Here is a 25,284-nt window from a genome sequence, read left to right as displayed (position 1 = left end):
GCTGCCTCTGGGCCAGTTGTGCTTATTTGTGTATCCCTGTGTATGCCAAAGGCTTATCACTGCATTTTGGGAAGTGTTTCTTATTTGGCTGTAAAGGGCTCAGACTGCAGCTGTCTGAGAAGGACTGTCTGTCCCCCTCGAAGGAGAGGAAAAAATCTTTGGCTGGGAAAGAAAACTCTGTGTGGGTCACAGGTACTGCCAGCACCTCCACCCCAGTGCTCTGTATTTGTACAGTCCCTCTGTAGCTGTCACTGAGACCTGACCCTGTTTATGAAGGTACTGTAGGTCTTCTCCCAACCTCTGCTGGAGCTCTGCTCACTTTGCATAAATATATCGACTGGAATGTGGGATCAAGCCTTTGTCCCCCAAATCCCAGCTCACTGTTAGGTCTTTTGTATATTTAATTAGTTGTACAATGTTAAATTGCTCCAGTGAAAAGACTGATGAACAGGTTGACACAGTGACCGTGTTTCCCAATAATAATAATCAGAAATATTGTGAAACCTTCCAGCCCCTTTTTGAGGCCATTACCAGGAAGGTTCTCAGGCTGATTTGGTTTGACAAGCAGTAGGGCATGACCCTGAGGTAGGACCACGAGACTGCCCAGACTGCACTACACTAATCCTCTGCCTTCTGCTTGGTTGTGCTGAGGGATTGGTGACCCCCAAGGCTTTGGGCAGACAGTGCCCAGGTTTTATGCAGGACATAACTCATAAGCAGAGGCTCCCCAGCAGCCAGACTCGATGCTGTCTCTGCAGTAGCAGTGCTGGACACGTGGCAATATCTCACAGCTATTTCTGATATCTGATAGAAGTTTTCTCTGGCTTTTCCCATTAGATTCATTATTGATTCCCTTTTGTTTAGTGCTGGGCTTTCCAATTAAGTAGTGACTTTAATTATACTGCAAAGTGTATAACATTGGTCTTGATTATTAACACTGACCCGTGGGATAATGAAAGGAGCACCAGAAAGGCTAAATTAAAAAGAATCACAAAAATTAACAACCTTTTCCAAGAAGCCACCTTCTGTTCAAATGCAGTAATTTTCCTCTTTTACATTTTTGCAATGCCTTTGTGTATATTAATTGTTGAAGACAAGTTCTGCATGACTGTCAGCACTAATAAATGTAGATTTAGTGAAGGCTGAATTTGATTAACTGGGGAGCATGAAAAGTAACTGATTGCAGTGTTGTGTTTAAATGCAGTGAGACTGGAAGCCATTCCCTGCAATTTGTCTGCACCAGAACGTACTCTCGAATACATGAATAGTTTACCTGAGCTGGATTGCATAACACTGACTAAAAATTAGACATCTAATTTAAGGTGATCGACTTGGCTGCCTTTATGGTCAGTGGAGAAAATCATGTACAGTGTGTCATGTCCTCTGCAGGTCTCTCCCCCAAAAACCTGGGACAACCAGCTTAAATAGCATTTCAGGTGAATCCCAAATGCTGAATGCTCCAAGGCATGCAGAAATGAGAGGGAATGTCTGTATTAGCAACACACATGGAAGAACAACCTGCCACTATGGGCAGCCTGGGTAAGGTCCCCCCAGCCAGCAGCTGCAGAGGCAAAGCTGTGGCTGCAGCCCAGTTTTCATCTGGGAGGAAAAGACAAGGTGATCAGAAAGCTGTTTTGCATCCCTCGGCTTTTCTTACCTATCGTAACTAAACGTGTCCTGTGTGACCTTAAGCACAACTGCTTGGGGTAATTATTTGAACTTAGGAACCACAGTATTTCCATAGAAGGAGGAGTATTTCCTCCTCTAGAAGAGCAGTCTTCAAACTGTGTAAGCTGTTCCTTGACAGGTAAATACGTATCTGTAGTGCAGAAGCACTGCTGAGATCCAGCCAGGGCTTCCAGCCGTGTGTGGCATTTCAGGTTCTTTCGTTTCCCTCCCCTGGGCCCACGGATGGTTGATGCCCGCTATCACTTCCAGGGAGAAAAGGGTATTCCTGTACATTTCTGAGCTGTCATGTTATGTTACACTCCATGGTGTCACATTACAGGATAAAAAGAAGTAACAGAACAAGACAGGCAATGAATTCAGCGTGGTATTTCTTTTCCTTTTATGTTTCCTTGCGTGTTATCTCTGTTACACTACACCTGAGATTCTTTTTAGGGCTTTGAAGGAGTTCTAATGGTTTGAAATAAGGTTCCCCTTTTCTTTCTTAAAATATGTATGCAAATTTAGTTCTGCTGACAATGTGAGATATGTATTATCTCCGAATGTCTTCCTTGTGTAACTTTAAAGATTAGGAAGTTCTGATTCCTATTTTATTTGGATAGGTTTCATAGTATAGGAAAGTCAAGGTTTCAGGTCACATAACCTCAAGGTATTTTAGTTGTTGTTTGTGTCTTTGTGATAAAAACGTGAACAGGCCAAAATGTCAGACAATTTACTCTTCTGTCTGAAATAAAACTGAATTGTGAACTCCCAAGTTGATGCAGTGTTTCATTTTAATAGTGTCAGTTCTTGCTTGTTTTGCCTGTGTCTCCTATTTTGAGTGAATTTAGTGCTAATAAAAGTGAGAGACTCTTAAAATAGCCAGAGCCAGAAGGACTTGACAGTTACAGGGCAGCAAACATAAGCTCCCTGTCTTGATTAGCTTGATCTAGATGCTTTCCAAGGTTTTGTTTCTCTGAAACAGCACCTGCCAGTTAAGTTGTTTGAAAGTTTTATGATATTGAAGTATGGGGCCTCTATTTCCTGTTCCTCCAGCTTTCTGAAACGTTCTTGGCTTGTGTTATATTGCTTCTAGACCTTCTGCTGCAGTCTCAAAAACAAACCATCGTCCAACCAGGTCACCTTGCTGGATGCAGCTCCAAAAGGAGGTCCAGGGACAGTTGCTTCCCATGCAGTCTGTGCACTCTTTTCCCTATTTCTGCCAAACCAACTGGCTGTCTTAATAAGAACTCATTGTGCAGTTTTGGCCTGCATCCCTTTGGCCACAAGAAATCCTGCAGCAGCTGCATGTTCCCACCTGGAGACTTCCTGTGAAATGTGGGACAAGCCTTGAGGAGTAGGAGCCTGTGTCTTGTTGCCTCGTTGTAAAGCCAGCACCAGGCTGATCTCTGTTGTCTGTTCCTTGGCTGTGCAGGGTGTTTAAATAACCCTTGTGAAGGAGGCATCTTGCCATGTGTGTTACTAAGTCTCAGAACTTCAAGCTGGCGAAAACCCCTCTGTTTCCTGCAGAGAATTCAGTTATAGGTGATACATTTTGTAGGGATCACTTATGCAGTGACAGGAAGCCCTTCAGTGGAGGACAACAGCAGAGCTGGATACCCAGCACAAATACATCTCTCTCCTTCTGTGTCTGAACTAAACAGAGAACATGAGGACAACTGCCATGCAAGCATCAGGCAAAATCCCTGTTCCCTTGGCCTAAGAAGTGCACCCACAATTTCTGGTGGTGCTCAGGATTTATCAGTGAGGCATTAGGCAGCTTTAAATTACTGGACATGTCATCTCTGTGTATTACTTCTGCACAAAGCTCCCTGTTCCTCAGCTTCCAGAAACGAAACCCCCTGGCATTACATTTTACCTGTGTGAGATGCCTTCAGGTTGTCAAATAGTTCTTTAATTAGTTTATTTTCTTCTGTGCTCCAAGGGATGAGTATATTATTTATGCCACACTCCCAGACTTTTGCTAGTCTGCATTTATGTATTTTGTCTTCTGAATGCCCTCTCAGAGGGCTGCCCTCTGGGGTGGCATGAAACACACCTCTGGCAGACACGGTGGTTCAGACTTGACTAATGGTAGAATATTAATAGCAGCAATAATAATTAAAGCAGTGCACTAAAATACCCGTGGGTGTTGTTGCTAAGTTAGTCTGTACCCCTAAAATTTCAGAGGAAAGGCATAAATCCTGGTTATTTCCATCCATGAAGTGAACAGTTGTCTCATTCAGCAACTGGAGTGAGCTTTCGTCCCCGCTGTGGATGTTTCATTAGGACACAGTTCTCCCAGAGGGTCATGGTGCAGTTTACATTAAACTCAAGATAAAAATGACATTGAAGCTTTGCTCCTGTATTTTCTACGTTGCCTGAAAACAAATGCTTGACCTCTGGCTAGTCCACTGGCTTATTGCCTTGGTGTTATTAACCCACATGTACCAAGAGACAGGGAATTTGTGTTGTGTTTGCTCAGGGAGGAGCACTCAGCTCCTCTGCCTGACACATCTGGGAATCTGTGGAAGCAGTGGGGGGAAACTTTTTCTAAGTAGAGGCTTGAGCAAATATTCTGGATGGAACAGGGTGAATGTGTGTGTCTACAGATGAGGGATGAGGAAGGGCAGGGCTGTGCACAGAGGCTCAGCCTGCTGGGCACACAGTTAATGGGAATGCTAAGGGGGCAGGGTCATCACTTCTGGAGGCAAGTGGGAAAAGATGCCAGATAACACAGAGTGGAAAAGGCAGTTGTTTCTCAGCACACCAGTGTGGGCAGGAGCAGTGCATGAAAGTTGAAGTGCTACAATGACCAGATCTTCTCAGAGTCAGGAAAAGACTAACGCGTGTCCTTGGCTGCTCAAATTCACAGTCATACTTCTGCACGTTACCTGTTCCAGGATCTGTGCCTGATTTCTGTCAGCCTGAGTGAAAAGTAAGCATATGTTGACCTGTTTGGTTTTGGTTTGGTTTTTTTTTTTAATTAGGATAAGAGCTCATAAATATAAATGTATTGCACTGTTTTCCTGCTGTGAAGTGTGTGTTCTAGGTGTTAGCTTTGTGCTAGACAGTAAATGTGGCTGGATTTTTAAAAAATGTTTTCATTTCTAAATGTAACCAAAACCAAGTCAAAATGCCAGTGTTTTCTAAAGTTATATGAACTGAAGATATAGAAATACTTAGAAGATAAGAGACTGTTATTAACATTTAACTTCTGAGTGCGTGAAATTGTTGAATACTGTGCTGTTCACCTCTAACTAGCCTTTAATTTAAACAAAAGCTATAAAAGTACAATTAGGCTCCAGTCCAGTGAAGCACTTAAATATGTTCCTAGTTTTAAGTGTATGAATAACCCTAGTGAAGTTAAGACATGCTTAACTGCTTTACTTGAAGAGGACATTTCTTGAAGTAGTTATAATATATAAAGAACAATCCTGCAAGTATCACTGGGAAAGATGTAGAGAGGAGTAAAGTCCCATCTGCACTTCAGGATCTGAGTGCTCTTGCCTAATGATTTATCCTATGGGATCCTGATCCAGAGTTCATTGAGATCTTGGGATGTGCTCCATCATCTGGTTGTCAGGCAGTTTCCTACCCCTGTCTAGAGGGAACACACAGAGCACGTACACCTTCATTTGTCCTCCCTGCCTGACTCAGGCCTTTTCTAAACATGCTGCTGTTACCACCAGGCTCAGCTCAATCCCATATAGAGCATCTAAACATCATGGATTTAACACTCCCATTTTCAGTGCTAAATCAATGTCCTTTATGCCTTTGTTCTTGGAACACTGCTCTGTTTGAACCATAATTCTTCCCACATGCCATAAAGTTGGTCTGTTTTCACTCTGATAGAAATGGATCATTTAAAGAAGGAGGAGGAAGCCTGTGACCACTGTTCAAACATTTCAAGGCCATTACTGGTTAGTGAAATCAGCTTGTGCACACCTCAGCCAGGTGCTGGGATTACCAGGGAGGTATTACCTTTCTGGGCTACAACCAGCCTTGCAGCTGCTGGGACCAGGCAAGAGTAAGAGCTTCTCACTGCAGTTTTGGCAGGCAGTGAAACCCAGTTTATGGCTGACCTCCCATTTGGTGGTTTACTCCTCCAGTCATCCTGTGTTTGTACATAGGTAGAGAGAAACATTCTGCTGCGTAACAGAATTTGACCAAAGATTAAAGCTGGTCTCCTGTGAAATACACTGGAGCCCATTAAAGAAGGGACTGTTTGCCAAACATTGTTGTATATCCTCCCAAGACCATAAAAAACATTGTTAGCTGAAATAATAGTGGAAAGTTATTGCATTCCTCTATTCTCCTCCTTACCACCACACTGCAGTGTGACAGCAAACCTGTAATGAAATTTGTGAAGAGCTCTGCAGCACTTACCTTGAAAACTTCTTTATTGCCCTACATTTCTAGGGAACACTGTGATATTCAACCTCTGTCCAGCAGCAGCAACACCAGCTGAGGGAGTGAGATAGTCAAAATTCAGCAAAAGTGCCTTGAATTTTTAATATTAAATACTTGCGGTACATTTTTTAATAGTCCAGGATAACTTTCTGTATTTACATATTATTATCTGAATAACAAATAGCTTCAAGGGTACAGCCAACTGTTCCATGCAGATGGAAAATGGTGAGTTTACTCTTATACATTATTTATTGAAAATAATGCCTTTGATTTCATCAACTCCACTGTTTTTCCCTGATGTCTGGCATGGACTCAGAACTCAATAGGAGCTGCACTTCAGAGAAGGTGGTTTTCTTCAGATATGTAGTCTGCTTTTGGATATCTGGGCTGTTACCATCTCACTCCCTGCAGACCTGCTGGGATTAATTCTTCCTTTGCCATAAAGAACCTTTTCTGGGATCTTGATGCATCACCTTGAGTGGAAAAGTACTTCTTAACGGGAGGTGTGCTCACAGTGGCTGCTGGAGGTGCAGATGGACAGCTGCCTTCCCACTGCTGATGGGAGAGCAATGACCTTTGGTGGCAGGAACAGCAAGTGGTGCCCCAGGGTAGCAGCCAATTTTGGGAATGCACCCTAGACAACATTTTCTGGCTTCTTGGAGGGCTCTTTGTGAACCTTCCCTGTTTGAAACGTGAGGGTTTAGTTTTGGTGAAGCTCTGAGATGAGAGTGTATGTTCTCTGTTCTCTGTGGACAAGATGGTTCCCAGAATTAAGCTTTAAAAAGTTGGACTAAAGGTAGTTAGCATATGTTTTGCTGGTGAGAACTTTGAATCAACTTGACACAATGCCTTTAGTTTTGCCTTTGTTTGGTATCACTTCACCATTTTCATTGACGTTTATATTTCAGTTCAAAGAGCTCTCCAATGTCAAAGCAGAATTTTGTAAGACCACCTTTATGTTTTTTTTTTAAAAAGACAATTCTTGTCTAATTTTTACTTTTAAAGGACACAAGCTAAAAATCCAGTTGGACCAGTGAGCAGGATCTTTGTGAAATCTAGGGAATCACTGAACAAGCCATTTGTGTTTAATCACCTAAAATTAGGCAGAATACATACCACTTGAAATTTAGTTGAGGCTCTTCCTTAAATTTAAGTGCAGCACCATTAAAAATAAAGTTGCACGGGGGGAATGTGTTTTCTTTGGGGATTTTTCAAAAGCATTTGAAAGCAGATCTCAGCTTCTCCATTAATTTCCAATGAGCCTAATGCTTTGTGATGCAGCATGCATACAGCCAGAGGCAGATCTGAGCGGGCACACCAGGGGATAGAGTGGAAATTTTTTACAGATGGTATTTCAAAACATATTAGTGACTCCAGTTAAGTTCCCAAAAAAAGGCGAATGCTTTTTACTACGGAGGGATCTGAGCGGGAGCTTTCAGCCATTTTTCATGTTAATAAAGGGGTTTGTTTTAAAAGTGATTGAAACTAGTTTTAGCATTTTTATATGTATAAATCAATAATAGTATTAGATGTGATGGCATGTTTCTGGTATTGTTTGCCTGAGGAAAGCCAGAAATAGCTCACTAAAATAGAAGGCCTCTTATTTTATGTGTGCAGCAACTACTTTTGAAGAGTCTAATAATCCTAGATATAAGGGTTAATATTCTTTATGAGCAGAGTCATCTTCATGCTGTGTATGTTAACTATGCATATATATTGTGCTATCAGTCACTGATTGACAGTTCTCAGGGCTTTCTACTATAAACATACAATAATTTGTCATAGAGAAGGGAGGAATTAAACCAAATAGAACAAGTGTGCTATAAAACAAAAGGCACAAACATGTATTGTTTGTTTGTTGGTTTGTGGGTTTTTTTTTTTTGTGCAGAGCACTTAGTCACAGTTGTACTGGCCTGGAATTTAAAAAGAAAGGAAAAAGGGCAAAAAGTAAATTGTCTGGTTCTCAGGAAACACTTGTCCAATGTGTATTATTACAACTTCATGGGGAACTTTACTGTACCTGGGAACTGCCTGAGTCCCAGCTTGAAAGGGCTCTCTCCTTCATGGATGTGTCACAGGACAGAAATTCCTGTAAATTTGGTCTTTCCTGTCTGAAATAGGACAGAGAAGAGAGAGTTCTAAGGTATAAAAGACAGTTATTTTAAAAAGGCTGCTGCTGTTCTTCATTCTGCAAATCCTGCAGACATGAAATCCAATTGTTCAGCCTGGAAATACGGGAAATTCCCAGGACTAGGTGTGTGCTGGAAGACTCATGGTGTAGTGCCATCGTTTGTGGTTGACATGAAAGGACACTTCTTCTTGCTACAGGAAATGTCTGAGGTTGGCTCAGGAACAAGGATTTGGCCTGGTTTCTTGCTGGTGAATGTGGGGGGTTTCTTTCTTAGACTTTTGGATGCGAAATAAGAAAAAATGTGTCAAGGGACATATGAAAAAAGGAGTAGATTTAAGATCTCACTTTATGTGAAAATAACCATCAGCACTACTGTGTTCCAGAAAAGATGGAGGAAGGGTTATTTTAATGGATTTTCTCTGACTTACAGCACTGACAAGAATTGCTCTGTATCTTGTACCTGCACCTCTCCAAATAAATTAAGGAGAAAGGAGAAGGTGTTGATTTTTATTCTGTTGGATAAATCAAAGTGGAGGCTGTTCCATAAGGAACACAGTCTGTGAAGAAGGTATCTCCTGCTATCACCATAAGTTCTAGTTTTTCTGAAAATGTCTCACTTTTTACCTTAGTTGTAAATACAATGGGCTGCTTTTCTCAAGAGCATCAATGTTCTGTTCCACTGCTCCCTTGATCACAGTTGTATTTGTATTATGTGATTCTTAGGGAATTCTGTCCATGAGCTGCAAAATGGGAGGGGAAAGTAAGAGCAAGCCTTAAGTTCAAAAATTGTCTATTTGGGTTTTTTTTTCCCCATTTGGATAGGGCAGGAAAATCCGTTCTTACTGGAAAGAGAATGTTATGGTATAATGCAGTTAACACCTTCTGTTGAGAAGGAGAATTAATTAGGAAGGAGTTGGAGCCTCTGGGTGACAGATTCATGATCCATGAAGCTAATCAGTTTTGTAGCCTGTCACTGCTTTTGCTGCAGACTGGTCAGCAGCTGGATCCCATGCTGGGGAAGGAGATGTTTGCAGCTTGTCACGTTTTCACTGTTGTGCCAGTGTGGAACAGGAAAGCAATGCTGCTTTATTTCTGCAGCTCAAAAGTTACTGTTACATCCAGCACTGGCTGTAAAGCCTCAGTGGGTTTCTGGAGAAGGAAATCAAGCGTTGAACTCGCCACTAAATTCAGTGATTTAGCTGTGGTGAATCGTCTGTGCCTACAGAAGTCACAGCAGCATTTAGGTACTAAAAGGTAACCGTGTAGGTAAGACTACTCTGAGCCTGTGGTTTAACTGGGCTCAAAATACACATTGACCTGATGATTAAAAGTAGTATTTGTTACCGTTAATGAGCAAGAATTCAACAATCTTATTGATATTTATCTTTGTCCTTTCATTGATCATGTACCAAATGAGGAGCTGTTCCACCTCCTTCTCCTACTGTGGCTGTAAAACACGAACACAGACCATTCTGCAGCTTTCAAGGTACAGAGCATGTTGGGGTAGGGGTTTTTTTTGTGCCAGAACTGCAGAAGTTTCTTCAAGCCCAGCAATTTCATCAAGTTTGTTAAGGAGAAGAACCCACAGTCATCTCCATCCCAGTGGTTCATTGGAAAAACATATCTTGTATTAAATACTTTAAGGATTCATGAAGCAGCTTTAATTTTGTTTGCATTTCTTCCTGAAGGGTAAAGCTGTCAGAAATCTCTAAATGCATTGCCTAATCCATTTCCAAACTCAGTATATTAAGGTCTGCAAGCAAAACTCATTTTTAGACTTTAGCAAGTTTGCAGACAGGAGAGAAGGCAGGGGAAATAGAGCAGGAAGGATTTTTCTTTCCTTGGTAATGCACTGAACTACCTGCGTGGCTGCAGTGTCAGTCCCTCAGAAAAATAGTGCAACCCAAATGGGCTGTAAGAGCAGCTCTGATAAACAGAGGACTTCACATGTTTCTGTTAGATCAGATACAAATAGAGTAAATACATCTATCAGGGAATGAAGGTTCAGACAAAAGAAAATTTCCTTCCCTTTATTGCCTCCCAGCTTACAAGGTTGCCGTGAGCAGGTTCTTGTGCAGCTGAGTAGCTTTTGTTTTCTCATGTCCCAGTTTCTAATCTATGACATTTATATGTTAGTACATGATTTTATTTCCAAGGTTCTGGTCTGCCAGCTGAAGAGCTTTTCCTGTTTTCTTATGCCTGCAAAGACAGTGCTCACAGCTGGGCTCAGGAGGCTGGCTGGGAAATGTTCATTTAAGCAACTGATTCAATGCAAGGTAAAGAATGAGTGAAAATCGTCTCCAGAACAGAGAAAAATGACCTGACATCAAGCTCTCTGTCATGTACAAAGGCAATACCTCTGGGTTGCTGGCCAAGCTCTGCAGTAGCAAATACAGAGTGAGAACACTCAAAGACCTTTCCCGAGACAACAGCAGGACACCTCAGGTTTGATGCTTGGCATGTTGTATGAAAGATGCCTGAAGGGTTGTTTCACATATCAGGTCTAATCCATCCTCAGCTGGCCCATGGAAATGATCAGCCATGGCATTGTCAGCCTTTGCTTGGGATCCCTGCTCCTAAACACATCCCTGGTGTGTCCCTCCCCAGTTCACCTGCCTGCCCTGGAGACAAGCCCTGCTTCCCATGCAGACCTGAGCTCCTCTGCTGGTTGTGCACTGTGGGGCCTGCTGGCAGTTCATAATGCTAATTTAAAATCACACTAATATTAAATGTAAGCTGTGCCTGGCCAGCTCAGACCATCGTTTCCTACCACAGAGGTCAAGTGTATGCTCTCAATTCTTCCCGAACTCAGCAGTGTTGGGTGTTAATGAGGCCAAGTTTCAGCCATCAATTACTGTAATTTTCCTCCCTCACCCAGCTACCAGAGTTCACAATGTGGTCATACCTAGTGCAGAGAAGTGGAGAGCGTGCTGGTGCCCAGCTCCCTTCTCTGGCAGAGCACTGGGGTGCCTTAGACACCCAGGCACTCCACTGCACAGCATCAGGGCTGCCAAAAAGGGATGGTTTCTTAATATCACAGTTCTCTTGGTGGTAAGGCTGAAGGATTATGAGGGTGTGCCTTGCTAGGACCTCTTTGTACAGTTTGATTTCTTCACATTCCTGGTAATTTTCTTCTCATAAGAAATAATAAACATGACCAGTCTCATGCTAAGCTCCTCCATCACTAGCCCACTGGTGTCTTGCCTGATGCTTCACGTGTCCTGACACTCTGACTTTGTCTGCCTTGCACACAGACAGGACTGACCCACTGCAGTGCACTCGGTCTTTTGTCAGCCTCTGGCCAAGCAGAGGTGGCAGGAGGTGACAGCCATGGTTGTGCTCTGATGGCAGTGTGTTCTTCTGTGTGACTTGCTAATGTCACTGTTTGGCTCAGCGTGTCAACTGCTGGTTAGAGTTTCTTGGAATAAAGGAAGTATTAACTGTAAATTGCTGTGACTGGTATCCAATTAGAGAAGACATTGGGAAGAACTTGGGCGACAATCCAGCAAAGCACTTAAGCACCCACTGATTTTTAAGGAAAGGCCCCTTAACTGGGATTGCTCATGCTCTCAAACATCATCAGAAGCGTTTGTCAGTGGACCAGTACTTCCTCCTGACTGCCTCAGCACATCCATCTCATTTTCTGACCTAAGGAGCTGGGAGTTCAAGGTTGACTTGAAGTCTGAAGGAAATAAACTCCTAAATCACTGCTATGCTTTGAAAAGTCTACTCAGCTGGACAGCTGCTTTTGCTGTTCTTCATCCTCACTGCAATAAATAAAACCATGACAGCTTTTAAACCACTGCTAAATTATGAGCTTTGCCTTTGCCCATCTAGATGTTCCTGTTGCATTGGGATTACCCAAGATATTCCAATATGTAATGGTCAGAGTGTTCTTTCCAAATGCAGCCATAATGCAATTTTTCAGCTATGTCCTCCTCCTCGCAGAAAAAGGGGAGAACTGGCAGAAGGAAGGTGCAGTGAGAAGGGATAGGGATGGACCTAACCCAGGTGCCTCTCTACTTCTGACACTTGTGGTCATCCCACCTTTCCTTTAATTGCTTGTCCCTCTATGTAGTAAATGCTGCTTTGACTGACCTCTCGTTCTTGCTGTACTCCCTCCTCCTCTGCCACAACCTCCTTTTTATCTCCGGACTTCGGTTACATGTTTTCTCTCGTCCCTTCTTTCCTGCCAGCTCTGAGTGTTGATGCAGTAACACTGTAATCAGTGACAAGTACTCAGGTCCCTGGGCAAGTACTGCTGGGATGAGGAGTTATGAATAATTGCACTTTACTAGAATTCATAACTGATTTCCAGAGGTTACTCAGCAGTCAAGCATTTGTCGCCCTCCCTATCCCCATGACTGCTGAGAGTGGGGAAAAAAAGTGATTGTTATGCCAAAGTAATGAGCAAAGAGGTCAGAAAGTTTGATAAGAGCAGGAAAAGTCATTCCCTGTGATTTAATTAGCGGTATTTTAGAGAGCAGGTTCAGTAATTGCTGTGGTAATTCTGAATGGCTTTTGACAGTGAGAACACATAGGTATTTTTTAAAGTTAGAATATTTGCTAGTGGGAGAGAGCTCCAACTAAAATAAAGCAGTGTGATAACGACTGTTAGAGAGGGCATGGGCTGTGGGCTTGGGAAGCAGCAGTTCTGCTCTGTGCTGTGTGACTTCTCCAGGCCTCAGTTTTTCCTCTCAAAATGGTCTATGGTAACATACATGTGTCAGTGAGCAGCACAAAAGCAAACTGTGGATCAGGATGTAGCCGCCTTCCAAGGTGATGGCTCAGAGGGAGCAGATCTGTTTTGCAGATGTTTCAGTGTGTGCCTGTACAACAGCCATCACATTTGTTACTGCTGCACAAACTGCAAAGTCAGAAAGGGTGGCAAATGCTCCTTGTATGGGCAAGTGCAAAATTTGCTTGAGCGAGCCCTGGTTTTGAAAGTAGGAGATCCAGTTCTGAGCTACCAGCAGACCTGCTGATGGTTCCCCTGGGAGCACAACCGGGGCATAGCGCTGTGGGCCTTCTGCAGGTTGTTTTTGAGCAAAGTCATTGATATTCCTTTGGTTTTGCAGAGGTGCTTTTAACCTTCCAGGGAGTGAGAGCTGCTACAAACATGTGTGCTCATCCCCTTTGTTTTATACAGGTTGCTGCTCCTGGCTGGGTTGCTTCTTTTGAGCATTTGCCACATCTTTGTTCGGGGTTACAAAGGACAAAGTCTGCAAGTCCCTGTATGAGATGGAGAGCAAGGAAGGAGAGGATGCTCTTCAGCCCACTTGGCCTCCCAGTGGCTGCTTGGGTTTTAATTGTGCCTTTTCTTCCCTCCAGGTGCAGACAGATGAGCTACCCCGACGACCTGCCCCAGATCTCCGTGGTGTTCATCTTCGTGAACGAGGCGCTCTCAGTCATCCTGCGCTCGGTGCACAGCGTGGTCAACCACACCCCCTCCCACCTGCTCAAGGAGATCATCCTGGTGGATGACAACAGTGACAATGGTGAGCATTCCCAGCCTTTCCTCCTGCTCTGTGATTTCTAGACGTGAAACGTAAAGCAGAGGGAGTTTGGTCACTGCTGGCCAAAATGCTTATTTTTTTTAAACGTTGGATGAAACACCTTTGAGTCATTCTGCATTAAAGCAGCTGGGGGAGAAGGGTCATACATGCAACCACTGATTTACAGCTAATAATCGACTCATATGTTGGTATAAATTAACATACCTCTGTTGAAGTCAGTAGAATTTGCAAGAGTTCATGTTTGTTGATGAGGGGGTTGATTGAGCCATTTGCACAAAGCTGTGAGTAAATATTGACTGTTTGTGTAACAAATAAACATTATGTGGATAAACCCTGTTGATTTCATTGAAATCCTCACAGAATAAATGACATTTGTACAGGCAGTCTTAATAGGACACTTTTATCCAAATTTTCAGATCCAGAGAAACATTTTAAATTCTGCTTTCGAGGAAAAATGGAGCTACAGATTCTCCTTAAAGATAATTTCTGCTCTTTTACATAGTAGCACACTTTTTTCAGGATTTAAAGAGGTGTTGATAATGTCAGATTTTGAGCCTGATTTTTTTTCTTTTTTTGAGTAAATTTGTGTGTGAGAATGAAACAGAACGGGCACAAAGCACATGCAACTTTCAGGTCATCTGGTTCATTCGTGTAAAAATAGCCCTTCTATTGCAGCAATCCAAACTCAGAACATACATATAGAGTGCTATAGATCAGCACAATACAATCAAGTTTGAAGAACTCTCAGGATACAAGGGACTAGCAGTGTTGTTGTGTTTTGTTATACCTTAGTCTTCTAGAACTGCTGCATCTTCCAAAATCATCTTTATTTAAAATAAGTCCTAAGTTTAGCATTTCCTCCACAGAACAACAGCTTTAATTAAGTGTTTCAGTTTTAAGTTACTTTTACTCTTCAAGATCCCTGAAGAGAGAGGAAGGTTGAGAGAAGAAAGAGCTCAAACAAAACTGAATTCCAAAACATACAGGTTTAAGAAAAATGTTATGCAATTCAGATTTCACTTATGGCAGTGTAAGTTATGGAGTAATTATGTGAGATTGCAGAGTGTTGGAGTCAATGTAGTACTCAGGAGAACTGAACTCATTGTTTCTCAGTGAACTCTTCTGTGGCTTTTCTCTGCTGCTCTTCCTGGTAACTGGAGATTTATCAGGTCTTTGATTCCAGTGATAATGATCCTACTGGGTACTATAGATCACAAGAATGAGAATTCTAACATCCTGGAAGCTTCTTCTAGTTTTCCTAATAAATACATTTGAGCAAAAGCCACATTATGAATAAGCTGCAGTGTAAATGAATTACTGAACTAGATTGATTTTTAAAAAATAGAGCGACCATTTTGGTAATTTGCTTGTTTATAAACCTCTTGAAATGAAGCTGAAAAAGGGGTGAATGAATTCTGCTCTGTCTGTGATTGAGTGCCTGAAAATGAACAAAAGAGAAGTCTATTTGAGATCTTCAATATCCATTTAGTTCAATGGGAAAGAAGCCTGGTATTGAGGAGTCTTGATTATATTTAAGGGAAAACCCTAAAATGAAGAGAAATTAATTGTGATCTGAATTAGGTCTTGACCCAAAATCCATTGAGGTTATTTTTCAAACTCTTAGTGAACAGCATAAATCAGAACAAATAATCACCAGACTGCCATGTTACACTGCTTTGTGGCCAGAGTTGCTCCTCCAGAGGCCACTTGTAACCTAACTCAAATCATCAGAGAATTAGAGTAGTAATTATTTAAAAATGTTTTGGCAAACTACCTCTTGAAAACTATACTCAAATCCATCAAGCCATATTAAACCTGGGCAAATCTCTGATGTGTAGAGAATTCCTCTGAGGTGATACCCGTGGAATTAGCCCATGCCACAACCACACTACTTGGTTTGTATCTGTGAGAATGAGGAAGGATTTAGGATTACTTGAAGGACCTCTTTCCCTTTCTGTTGCAGAATAAATTAAAGTAAAACATAACATTGCAGGGCTTTTCTCACTCTAAATGTCTGTGGGTTGTTTGTTTGTTTGTTTGTTTTTGTCCTGTAGTTGAGCTAAAATTTAATCTGGACCAGTATGTCAATAAAAGATACCCAGGTCTGGTGAAAATCGTGCGCAACAACAAACGAGAAGGACTGATCCGAGCCAGGATCCAGGGCTGGAAAGCAGCAACCTCTCCTGTCGTCGGCTTCTTTGATGCCCACGTGGAATTCAACATTGGCTGGTAAGTGTTGGCTCTGGGACAGTGGGTCCTGTGTCTCAGGGGCTGTGAAAGGATTTGCTCAGCGACAGGGAAGCTGAGGAGCCGTGGGGGTGAGGTGGCTGCGGGCTGGTGTCACCCCATCAGCAGTTACTTTGGAATAGTGTCCTTGATTATTGCAGCATCGCTGAGAGTCTTCTGCAGTGACTGCAAGATCCATAAAAAAGCTGCTGTGACTGGTCTAGGACAGCTCAGTAGAGAGGGAAGTAATTGTAGCCACAATGGATGTGAAATCCCGGGAGCAGTCAAATGGGGAGACACCATTAAGGAGCTTTGGGCCAGATGCTTTCAAGTACTTCTTTTACCTCCTTGTCATTTTCTGTCATTTCGTCTTGGAAACTTGAATACCAATCTGATTTCCTCATAAATTTCCTTGCCTTTACATTTGAGGGAAACATTAAATTATTTCCTGCATTTTTAATGGAGCTTGAAATTAGTGCACCTTTCCTCATCCCCCTTTGGTTTGCAAGGGAAGCACAGTTTTGGGTTTAATGGGCCAGATCTGCATTTGGAGTAAACCTTTGTAGTACCACTTGGTGGCCAATATTTTGCATTACTTGAAGTTGGGACTGAAGGAACTGATATGTAGAGTCAGCTGAAAAAGGGCTGCTGGGACCTTCAGCCTGTAAAATGTGTGTTTTCCAAAGATAGGCTGTTATTTGATAATGATGATGCAGAGTTATGGTGGAAATGATTATGCTCTGCAATTCTGGGAGATATCCTCAAATTAAAACTAAAAATAGTTGTACTTACAACTAGGGAGAAACTTAATTGCAAAGGAGTGGAGTGTTTATTTTTATATGTTCATGAATATCTTTATAAGATGCAGTAAAATAAGTCTTGTAGTGCACCTGGTTTATATTCATCCCATTTTTTTTTTCCCTAGGACTATGTTAGACTATAATAGCAGTTGTAGTAGTTTTCTAGAAGCTTAAGAGCTGGCTTAATTTATTTATTTACTTTTAAAGCAGGTAGGTCTTTCAAATCATTCCAAACATTCATCTAGGGTAATATCAGCTATGGGGCAGGATTGGGGACTGGGGAGAGCATGCTCTGGGTGCTGTTCCCAGTGCTTGTCCTGCCCAAGGTGCAGTTTTCTGAGTCTTATGGAGAATTTTGTTATAATTTTATGAAGGACACTGGGATCTGACTGATGTGCTGTACCCAGCCAAGCTTGGCAGCAGTGTCAGTAAGCAGGAAAGGGCTTTGTGGTCGCTTTGGGGTTTGTTAGGGGTTCTTCTGAACCTTACTGCATTGCATTAGTGTCAGAAAGGGTTCAAATCAGCACAGCAAGAATGCAGACTCGTGAATGAGAACGTGTGTATGGCCGAGATAAAGAGTGCATTTATTGCATCCTCCCTGGTGCCCTGCCCTTTCCATGGTGTGCCCAGTGTGCTGAGCTGGGCTCAGCAGCTGCTCTGGGATCCCTGGGCTCTGGAGCAGCCCCAGCAGGTGTGTGGGGCCAGCAGACCCGTGTCCCATGTCCCAGAGCCGTGCGCGCTCCGAGTGCTCCCCGCTGGGGTTCCTGCTCTTCTTCCACTCAACCCTTGTGGCTGCTGAGCCACCTCCAGCCCTGCTCTGCCCTCCTCCTAGTTTTGGTGCTGCCCACCTGTGCACATGTGGGTGCCTGTCAGCTCCATTTTTATCTAATCTTCTTTTACTGGGAGGGACTAAAGTCCTTCCATCTGGACTGCTTTGTTTTCCCTCACCAGGTTGCAATTACCCACACTCCCAGCCCTATAAACTTGGGAGTGAGGAAGGAGCCTCTTGTTAAAGTACTGCTGTTCTATTCTCCTACTTAGGTGCATCTTGAATGAATATTTCCCCCCATTTTCAGTGCATATTTATGCATTGAGAGGCCACACGGATTGCTCCCACTCAAAGCTGTCTCTGGATTATTTGTGAGGCAATTAAAAAGAGGCCAATTCCTTTACCACAGAAAAGAACATTAGCTTTCTGTTTGGTTTGTGTTCCATCTAAAAGTCAAGTACCTGCAGTGCAATTCTAGTCTTCCAATCTATAGCTGCTTTACCTGTCTAATCAGTTGGCAGATTAACTCATATAGAATCAAAGAAGGACTTCTTCACTCTCTCATGAAATATGCAGGACCAATAACAAAAAAACTTCTTTTAACAATAGTGGGCCATTTACAGTGAATTTTGGCCTTATTTCTCACTGTAGCATTTTATGGGCTCTCACAGCATTGCTCTCCAGGGATACTTCTTCTAAACTAAAATACAGTCTGGTAGGATATAAAAAAACACTCTGCAACCTGGCAGGTCAAATTAGCCATTGAATTATTTATTTTGCTGTGCTTAATTGCTGCTTTTTGGCTTCTCAGGTGTAGAAATATGTTATTGCAGAGCAGTGATTTTTGACTGACCTGTTCCCCTTAAGGCTTTGACAGTGTGAGCCAATACTGCTGCTGTGAGAGTGAGAGAGGAGAGGACTGCCTGAAAGGGAGGCCATTGCCATTAATTCTCAAATGGAATTTTAAGCTAAAATTACGTGATAATGTATCTGTACAGGTCATGTATAAAATTCTACCTCTCCTGCAGTAGAACCAGGTCTGGTTTTAATGGTTACTTAACAGGAGTCAGCAACCCAGCAGAAGCAGTGGGTATGAAAAGCTCCTGTACTTTCCTTTCTGAGGGTATATTTAAGCTGGTATAGCTCAGTTTCCCTTCAGTCCTCTGAAGATTTCAGCATTCCTGCCCTGACTTTTGCATTAGGTCCCCCCACTGTGTGCTAAGCCACAGTAACCCTGAGTGCAGACCATCACATCCTGGATGCTGATTGTGTTGCAGAACATGTAGAGCATTGTGTAGACTCCTGTCTTTGAGAGATGGGAAAGAATAGCACAAGGAGGAGAAGAGAACTTCCCTACACTGTCTGGGAGCAGGAAAGAGAGATAGCAGAGATAGGGTGTCAATTCTCTGGGTGAGAAAAAGGACACATTGAGTGAAGGAGAGCAGAAATCAGTAAGTGAAAGGCAGAAACCACAATATATTAGCAGCCATAAAGAGGGTGCTAGGAGCCATAAAAGAAGACATTATGATAGAGTATTATAGTTACATTCTGTCTTAGGAATTGCTTCTGCTCCTATCACTGAGGTAATATCAGAGCACTGAATGGAGTTATGCAGTACCATGGTAATTAAAATTTTGCCAGACAAAGGGGGAGTATCAATAAGGAAGCAGTGAAGTAAGAGGATTTAATCAAAAGATTTCAATATAACAAAGAGACAGAGTCAGCCTGACACGAGAAGAGAACCTGAAATATAAGCTGAGTATCCATCAGACTGTGTCATACAGATCCCATCATTATGGATTATGCCCAAAGTTGTCAGTGTTTTAAAAATACAGAAAACTGGTGTTTTAATGAACTATGAGGAACTAAAGATCAAGATCCCTGGGTCTGTGGATGATACTTTGCATGTGCAATTTGCTGCAGTGGCTGTGAGCAATGGACTCCTGGAATGGTGTGTAAAGGAAAAGGGAAGTTGATTTCATCCTGATCTTCTAACTTTGGTTATCCCAAGTGCTCTGTAACAGAGACATGGTTATGCTTTTGTGGAGCACAGCCACAAGGTCTTTGTCCCCCTGAAAGCTCCCTTGTAACATTTTCATGCAATGAGCTGGAAGCCAATCTCTGTCAGCAGGTAAACTCCCTGTCCTCCCTGTTCAAACTCAGTTGGGTCTTTGGGGACCTGGTAAGGTCCAGGTGGTTCTTTTTTTCTAGTGAGAGAAGTGGTGAAGGTGAGGGCAAAATTACCTTTGCAGTTGTTCCCCTGTGCATTCTCTCCCCTCTGGAGGGTTCAAGCACATCCCTCCTGCTCAGGACATGGTTCATGGCAGCATCCCTGCTACCATGCCAGGGTTGACCTGGGATGTTTTATTTATGCAGAGGAAAGGACATGTGTTTACTAAGGGAGTTTTTTCTCATCCAAAGGCTTTGGATCAATTTGGTAACTTGATGGAATACATGTTTTAGATAGCAAAAGGGAACTAGCATCATGTAAGTGGAGAGGGAAGTGTGAACATAAACCATGTGGGCCCTTCAGCTCCATGGGACAGTGCCAGCCTACACTGAGAGGACATACCAAAAAAGCAGCTTCAACTATTCATCTACCTCAATGACCTAGAGTGTTCATTGGAGCATCCTCGTTGCTTTTCAGTGGTGCAGAAAAGAGCTGTTGAGATTTGGCAGCCAAAGAGCTGATCTTTAACTCTGCACCTGGCTGGGGGCTGCAGGTCTGAAACTTCCCTGGGCACACAGGAACACTGATAGAGATGTCAGGGAGAGCAGGTGGGGAATTCCTCTCTTTTCTCTTAGAGACCCAGGAAGGGAGTATGATATTTATTTCTTTTTCAGTTCTCTGAACACTTATTTACAGGAAAGGCATTCTGCATTAAATATTCCTCAGATGGCCTCAGTGAAGAATTATGTGTGTCAGTAGATCTGCTTGTCTGCATCTGATAAATGTGTATTGTCAGTGAAATGTGAGGTAGCATATAAAATCATGCAAAATAAGCTTTCAGTTTACACAGCTTTTTTTTTTTTTCTTACATTCCTGTGTTAAGTTTACACTTCATGGTATCTGACAGTGGTAGAGCCAGAGTAAAATACAGTGTTAAACCCACTGAGCCATAAAATCGAGCAGATGAGACCATGTTGTCTTTCATTTCTGTCTTGTAAGGACTCTTCCTTAAATGCTTGCAAGAAAAAGAAATTCTGATTTGGGAAAGCTGAAAAAATAAAGGCTGGATTTTTTTTTTTTTTAATGTCCATTCTTCATTTTTCATTGGAATAAAAATTAACATAGTGGTTGCGGAGAGGAAAAAAAAGATACATGCTTCTCTCAAAAGAACTCAAAGATTAGGGTATTTGTGTACCCACTTGGAATAGGGCAGAATTTGAGAGACATTTCCCAATGCAATTCCCATCATTTAGGAAAGGATTTACTTTTGAACCACTTTAGAAAAAGTGACATTTGGGTGGCGGTGAGGAATTTACTGACAAATGCCTTGTACAATCATTCTAATTAAGAACTGGAGAGTGGGCTTTGCTTCTCAGATGCTGCATGTTAGCAAAGCATCCCTGAAGTTGTGAAGGCTATTGAAGTAGCAGAGCTGGGCAGCTCTCTGGCCTGCAGGAATCCTGTGGTTTCCCTTGGATTGGGCGCATTTATTCCTATGTTGTACCTTTTTAAAAGTCTGCTTGAAGTCAGAAGGTGGTTTTACATATTTTAAAAGGTGAATTATATGATCATGTGCACTGAGGAGCTCAGATTTCATGGAAGTTCAAAATCTAGGATTTCACATTAACAGATTGATAGGGATTAATGGAATTTCATCGTGTGTTTTGACCCAACTGTTACATTACGCTCCAGAGATCCCTCCTTGTACCATTCACATGCAAAACACCGTGTCAGGTGGTAATAAATGTGAGTTATACAACTGGAAAAACACAGAAATTAGTCAACTGTAGAGTGACAGGAGTAGTTTGGTGCTGGCTGGTGTGAGAGGAGCCCCAGAGCTGGGAATGGGTTGTTCTTTGTGTAATGAAGAAAGCAAGGACCCAGGTTAGCATTGCCAGGACTCAAGTAGTGGATTAACACAATCACAGATATGATTAAGGGCTGAAAACCAGAGTGACTGTTAAATATTTTCTTCACATTCTTTCTCTAACCATGATGTGGGATACACTTCAGCAGTCCAATTTTAAGCTGTCTTGCAAAGTAGCAGGCTAAATTCCCTTTTTATTCAAAATAATTCAACATTATTAATCTCACCTAGTTTCAGTGTCTGCATTATTATGAGAAGCATCTGACTGTAAAAGTGCCAGCCTCCCTCTCCCTCTGCTGAGAATGAAAGTCTGAGGCAGTTACCTTGGATGTGGGGGGTCCTTTGCAGACATCTGACATTAAGGGAGGAGAATTCCTTGTCTCCTTTCAGCTTTTCCATTACACAATCTCAGTCTACCCTATAAAGTAAAATACTTGAAAAATAAGCACACAAGGAGGAACTGTAGAAGGAATTTGGAACCTCCAGGATAGTTTTAAGTGTGATGGTTAAACAGTCTTGTTCTGTAACCAGGGTCCTGCTCCAGGTGCTTTCATGGAGGGTGATCTGCACCAAGGTCATTTTTTTACTTTAAAACCTTGAAGAGGAGGATTCTTCTTCCAGTCAAACAATTAGTGGTCTGTCATTAGTGACACCTGTACCTGTTGTTTGGTATTTTGTGAAAGCCTTTGTTGCAGAGGTCAGAAGGGAGTTGGGGGCCCTGGATTTGTGATGGGAATGTCTGGCTGAAGTGTCCACTGTTCTGTGTTTTCTTCTGCTACCTCTAAGGTGATAAGCACAGATAACAGGATGGAAAGAACTGAGCAGAATCAGCTTTTCTGCATTAGTCCCTGCTTTGTTGGATTTGCAAGAGTTTTTCTGCTGTCCACCCACTGGTTTTTAAAACACTTAATCTCATAAATATAATCTCATATTGACAACAGAAGTGGCTTATCCTGATTTGGAAGGTCACATTGGCTCTTTATGGAGGTGCCCAAGTGTAGCCCAAAGACCACATGAATTGAGAGTCTGCATCATGTGCTGCACTGTCCTGAGTCTCTCATTTGTTTCTTGTTTCTCTTGCAGAAAGAAAAAAAAAAATCTCCTTTGAGTCTGGGGTACAGCTCTTTAAATGTCATGCAAAAAAAAAAAAAAGAAAAAAAGGGGAAAAAAAGTGTTGCCAAAAATAGAGCTGAAATCACTGTCCTCCTTTAGGCTGCTGAGCTTTCATGCTTCTGTGGAGGTTTTTGGTCCCTCACAGGACCTTGGGCTTTGACAATATGAGTACTGCACCTAAAATTGCAGGTGGTGATCAGTAGTAAGGGTGACCTCAGGCCATTCCAGTCGTGAGGGATCCATTGATTTATTCCCAGAATAAATCAAGGAGAGTAACGAAAAAATATGTGTTGAATAGGAGATGAACATCTCTTTTATAACCTTCCTGGCCAGAGGAAATTTCTGTGACTTGCAATGTCATTCTTTTTTTCCCACCATGCTTGTGATCATCCTTTTTATTAAAACTTCCGTTCTCTGTGTTATTGGCATCCAGCTGATAAATTCAAATGTCAGTTTTCTGGAGGAATCCAAATTAAGCTAGTTTAAGTCTCTTGCTCTTCTCTCCAAATGCAATTCTGTGACACCTTGTCTTTTTGTCAGTTATGCTCTTATTTTACGTTGTTTTGTGATGGTTTATTTGCAGTAAGCAGCTCATCATCAATATTCCAGGCTTTCACTGAATCTCTCTATTTTTACTCATGTAGGAGCAGTAAAAAGAAGAGAAGGCAAGCAGTACACAACCTCATGTAAGCAATAGGGAGACTGTGTACAAAATGACAAATATTTTGGCTGTATTCAATTACAGAAAAATTTCTGTCTTCTTACGGAACAGACCAGAAAATTTATGATAGTTCAGATGGAGGTAGTGAAGACTGAAAATGCAGTTTGAATTAACTTCATAGCTTTTCCCTTTCTGTTGGCCTGCACAAGAAAATTCATGGTAACAAACTAAATATAACAAACAATATATAAAATAACAAACTTGAAACCATGAAGGAACAATTGCCTTTTAACCAAGAGCAAAAGAAAAATGAGAAAAGATCAGTGTTCAAACCCCACTACCTTTGTGAATCGCAGCAAACCACCATTCCCTTAAAGACACATGTGAGAGCTCTGCAAAATCTTCAAAGCTTGTTTCAAGGGGAAACACAGTTACAAAGGACTGAACCAGTGGCTGTTTCTAATACTACTTTGAGGAGTGATTTCCACCCTTATGTAAGTCTGCTACCTCTTTGGATCACTTTCTCTGTAAATTCATAGCGACTTCAGACTACCTTGGTCAGAAATGAGTGTTTGCACTGAAGCTTTTTACTTTCCTTTTGGGATGTAGCTTCTGTTGAAAGCACATTGATGTTTTAAAGCCTTTTGAAATGATGGAACATTTCCTGCAGTTCGCTGCTTTTGCACCGTCTGGCAACTGAAATCTTCTCAGCGCCAAAGAGGTTTTAGAAGGAATAATGCAGCCACACTTGTCATTCAAACTAGATCCCGTGGGGTCAGTCCTTAGGAAACAAGATTAAAACCTTTGAGTCACCTTCAGATTCTTGCAGCCCCTGGTGTGTGTTTAGTTCTTCAGGCCATGTCAGCAAGAGCTGGTGTTTAATGGCCAGCAGGAGCCCCGATGGTGTAGCCAGTGAGGCCATTTAACTGCTCGTGGTGATGGTGTCTCTCAACACTTGTCCATTGCGAGATGAATTAACAGTCTCCAGGCCTCAGAAGAGGTGTTTGGTCAGGTTTTGTGTTGTTTAACTCTGATGCAGGCTCCTAAAGGTAATAATTCCTGTGCAGTTGCTGTGTGAAGTGTCCCCCCTCCCCGTCAGCATGTGACAGTGATGTGGGTTCGGTCCCAGGGGCAGCTCTGGGCTACAACTCGCTGGGTTAATGCTTGCAGTGCTAGAGAACCTGGTTTTATCAGCCTGCCAGGCAGGGCCTGGGATTACTGGGTGGCTGTAAAACCTGTAAAACACGTCGCTGTTTTTGTTGCTCCCAGGGTGGAACCTGCCCTTACCCGGATCAAAGAGGATCGGAAGCGGATCATCCTGCCGGCCATCGACAACATCAAGTACAACACCTTTGAAGTGCAGCAATACGCCAACGCCGCCCACGGCTACAACTGGGGGCTCTGGTGCATGTACATAATCCCACCCCAGGACTGGCTCGATAAAGGGGATGAGTCAGCTCCCATCAGGTAAATCTCCCGTGTGCTGTCACCTCGGGACTGGCGATGTTTCCATCCCAGCTGTCTGCCAGGGGGAGTTGAAGTGGAAAGCAAGGCTAAAGGCTTTGGGCAGGGACGGTGAAAGGAGGCTGGAGAGAACAGATGGCTCTGCAAAGCTGGGGCTGCACCACAGTGTGCACACAAGGGCACGTGCTCTAGCTGTGTGTGTGTGCTTCAAGTTCATATTGTGGCCCTTAGGAGGATAGCAGGATCTTTTTCAGCTAAGCTTTTGTTTTCCAGTGGACTCTGGCATGGGTATTAAGCCAGTGAAACCTTTGTGTTTATGACAAACAAAGGTGGTATGTATATGACTACAAAGAGACTGGTTTTACTTCTGGTCTCTGGGCAGCAGTCTTGGCCATCAGCCCAAACCAGAGCTTCCCATGAGCACCAACAGGAGCTGTGCTAGCCTTGCTTTGTTCAAGAGTTGAACTTTTCTTTATTTTTTTGGGAACT

General features: G+C 42.5%; 1 protein-coding gene across 4 annotated transcripts in view; it reads left to right on the top strand.

Annotated features, from left to right (window-relative positions):
- Positions 1–25,284, top strand: part of GALNT9 (polypeptide N-acetylgalactosaminyltransferase 9) — a 134,104-nt gene that overhangs the window by 30,239 nt on the left and 78,581 nt on the right. For all 4 annotated transcript variants that reach the window (XM_032706032.1, XM_032706029.1, XM_032706030.1 and 1 more), the window contains 3 exons: positions 13,541–13,707; positions 15,780–15,954; positions 24,601–24,798. In XM_032706032.1, the coding sequence (XP_032561923.1) occupies positions 13,541–13,707; positions 15,780–15,954; positions 24,601–24,798 (540 nt within the window). The remainder of the gene's footprint in view (positions 1–13,540; positions 13,708–15,779; positions 15,955–24,600; positions 24,799–25,284) is intronic.

This window comes from Chiroxiphia lanceolata, chromosome 18 (assembly GCF_009829145.1).
Source record: "Chiroxiphia lanceolata isolate bChiLan1 chromosome 18, bChiLan1.pri, whole genome shotgun sequence".
NCBI lineage: Eukaryota > Metazoa > Chordata > Aves > Passeriformes > Pipridae > Chiroxiphia > Chiroxiphia lanceolata.
The sequence above is the reverse complement of the archived record's forward strand: the minus strand, read 5'-3'. Positions and strand labels throughout refer to the sequence as shown.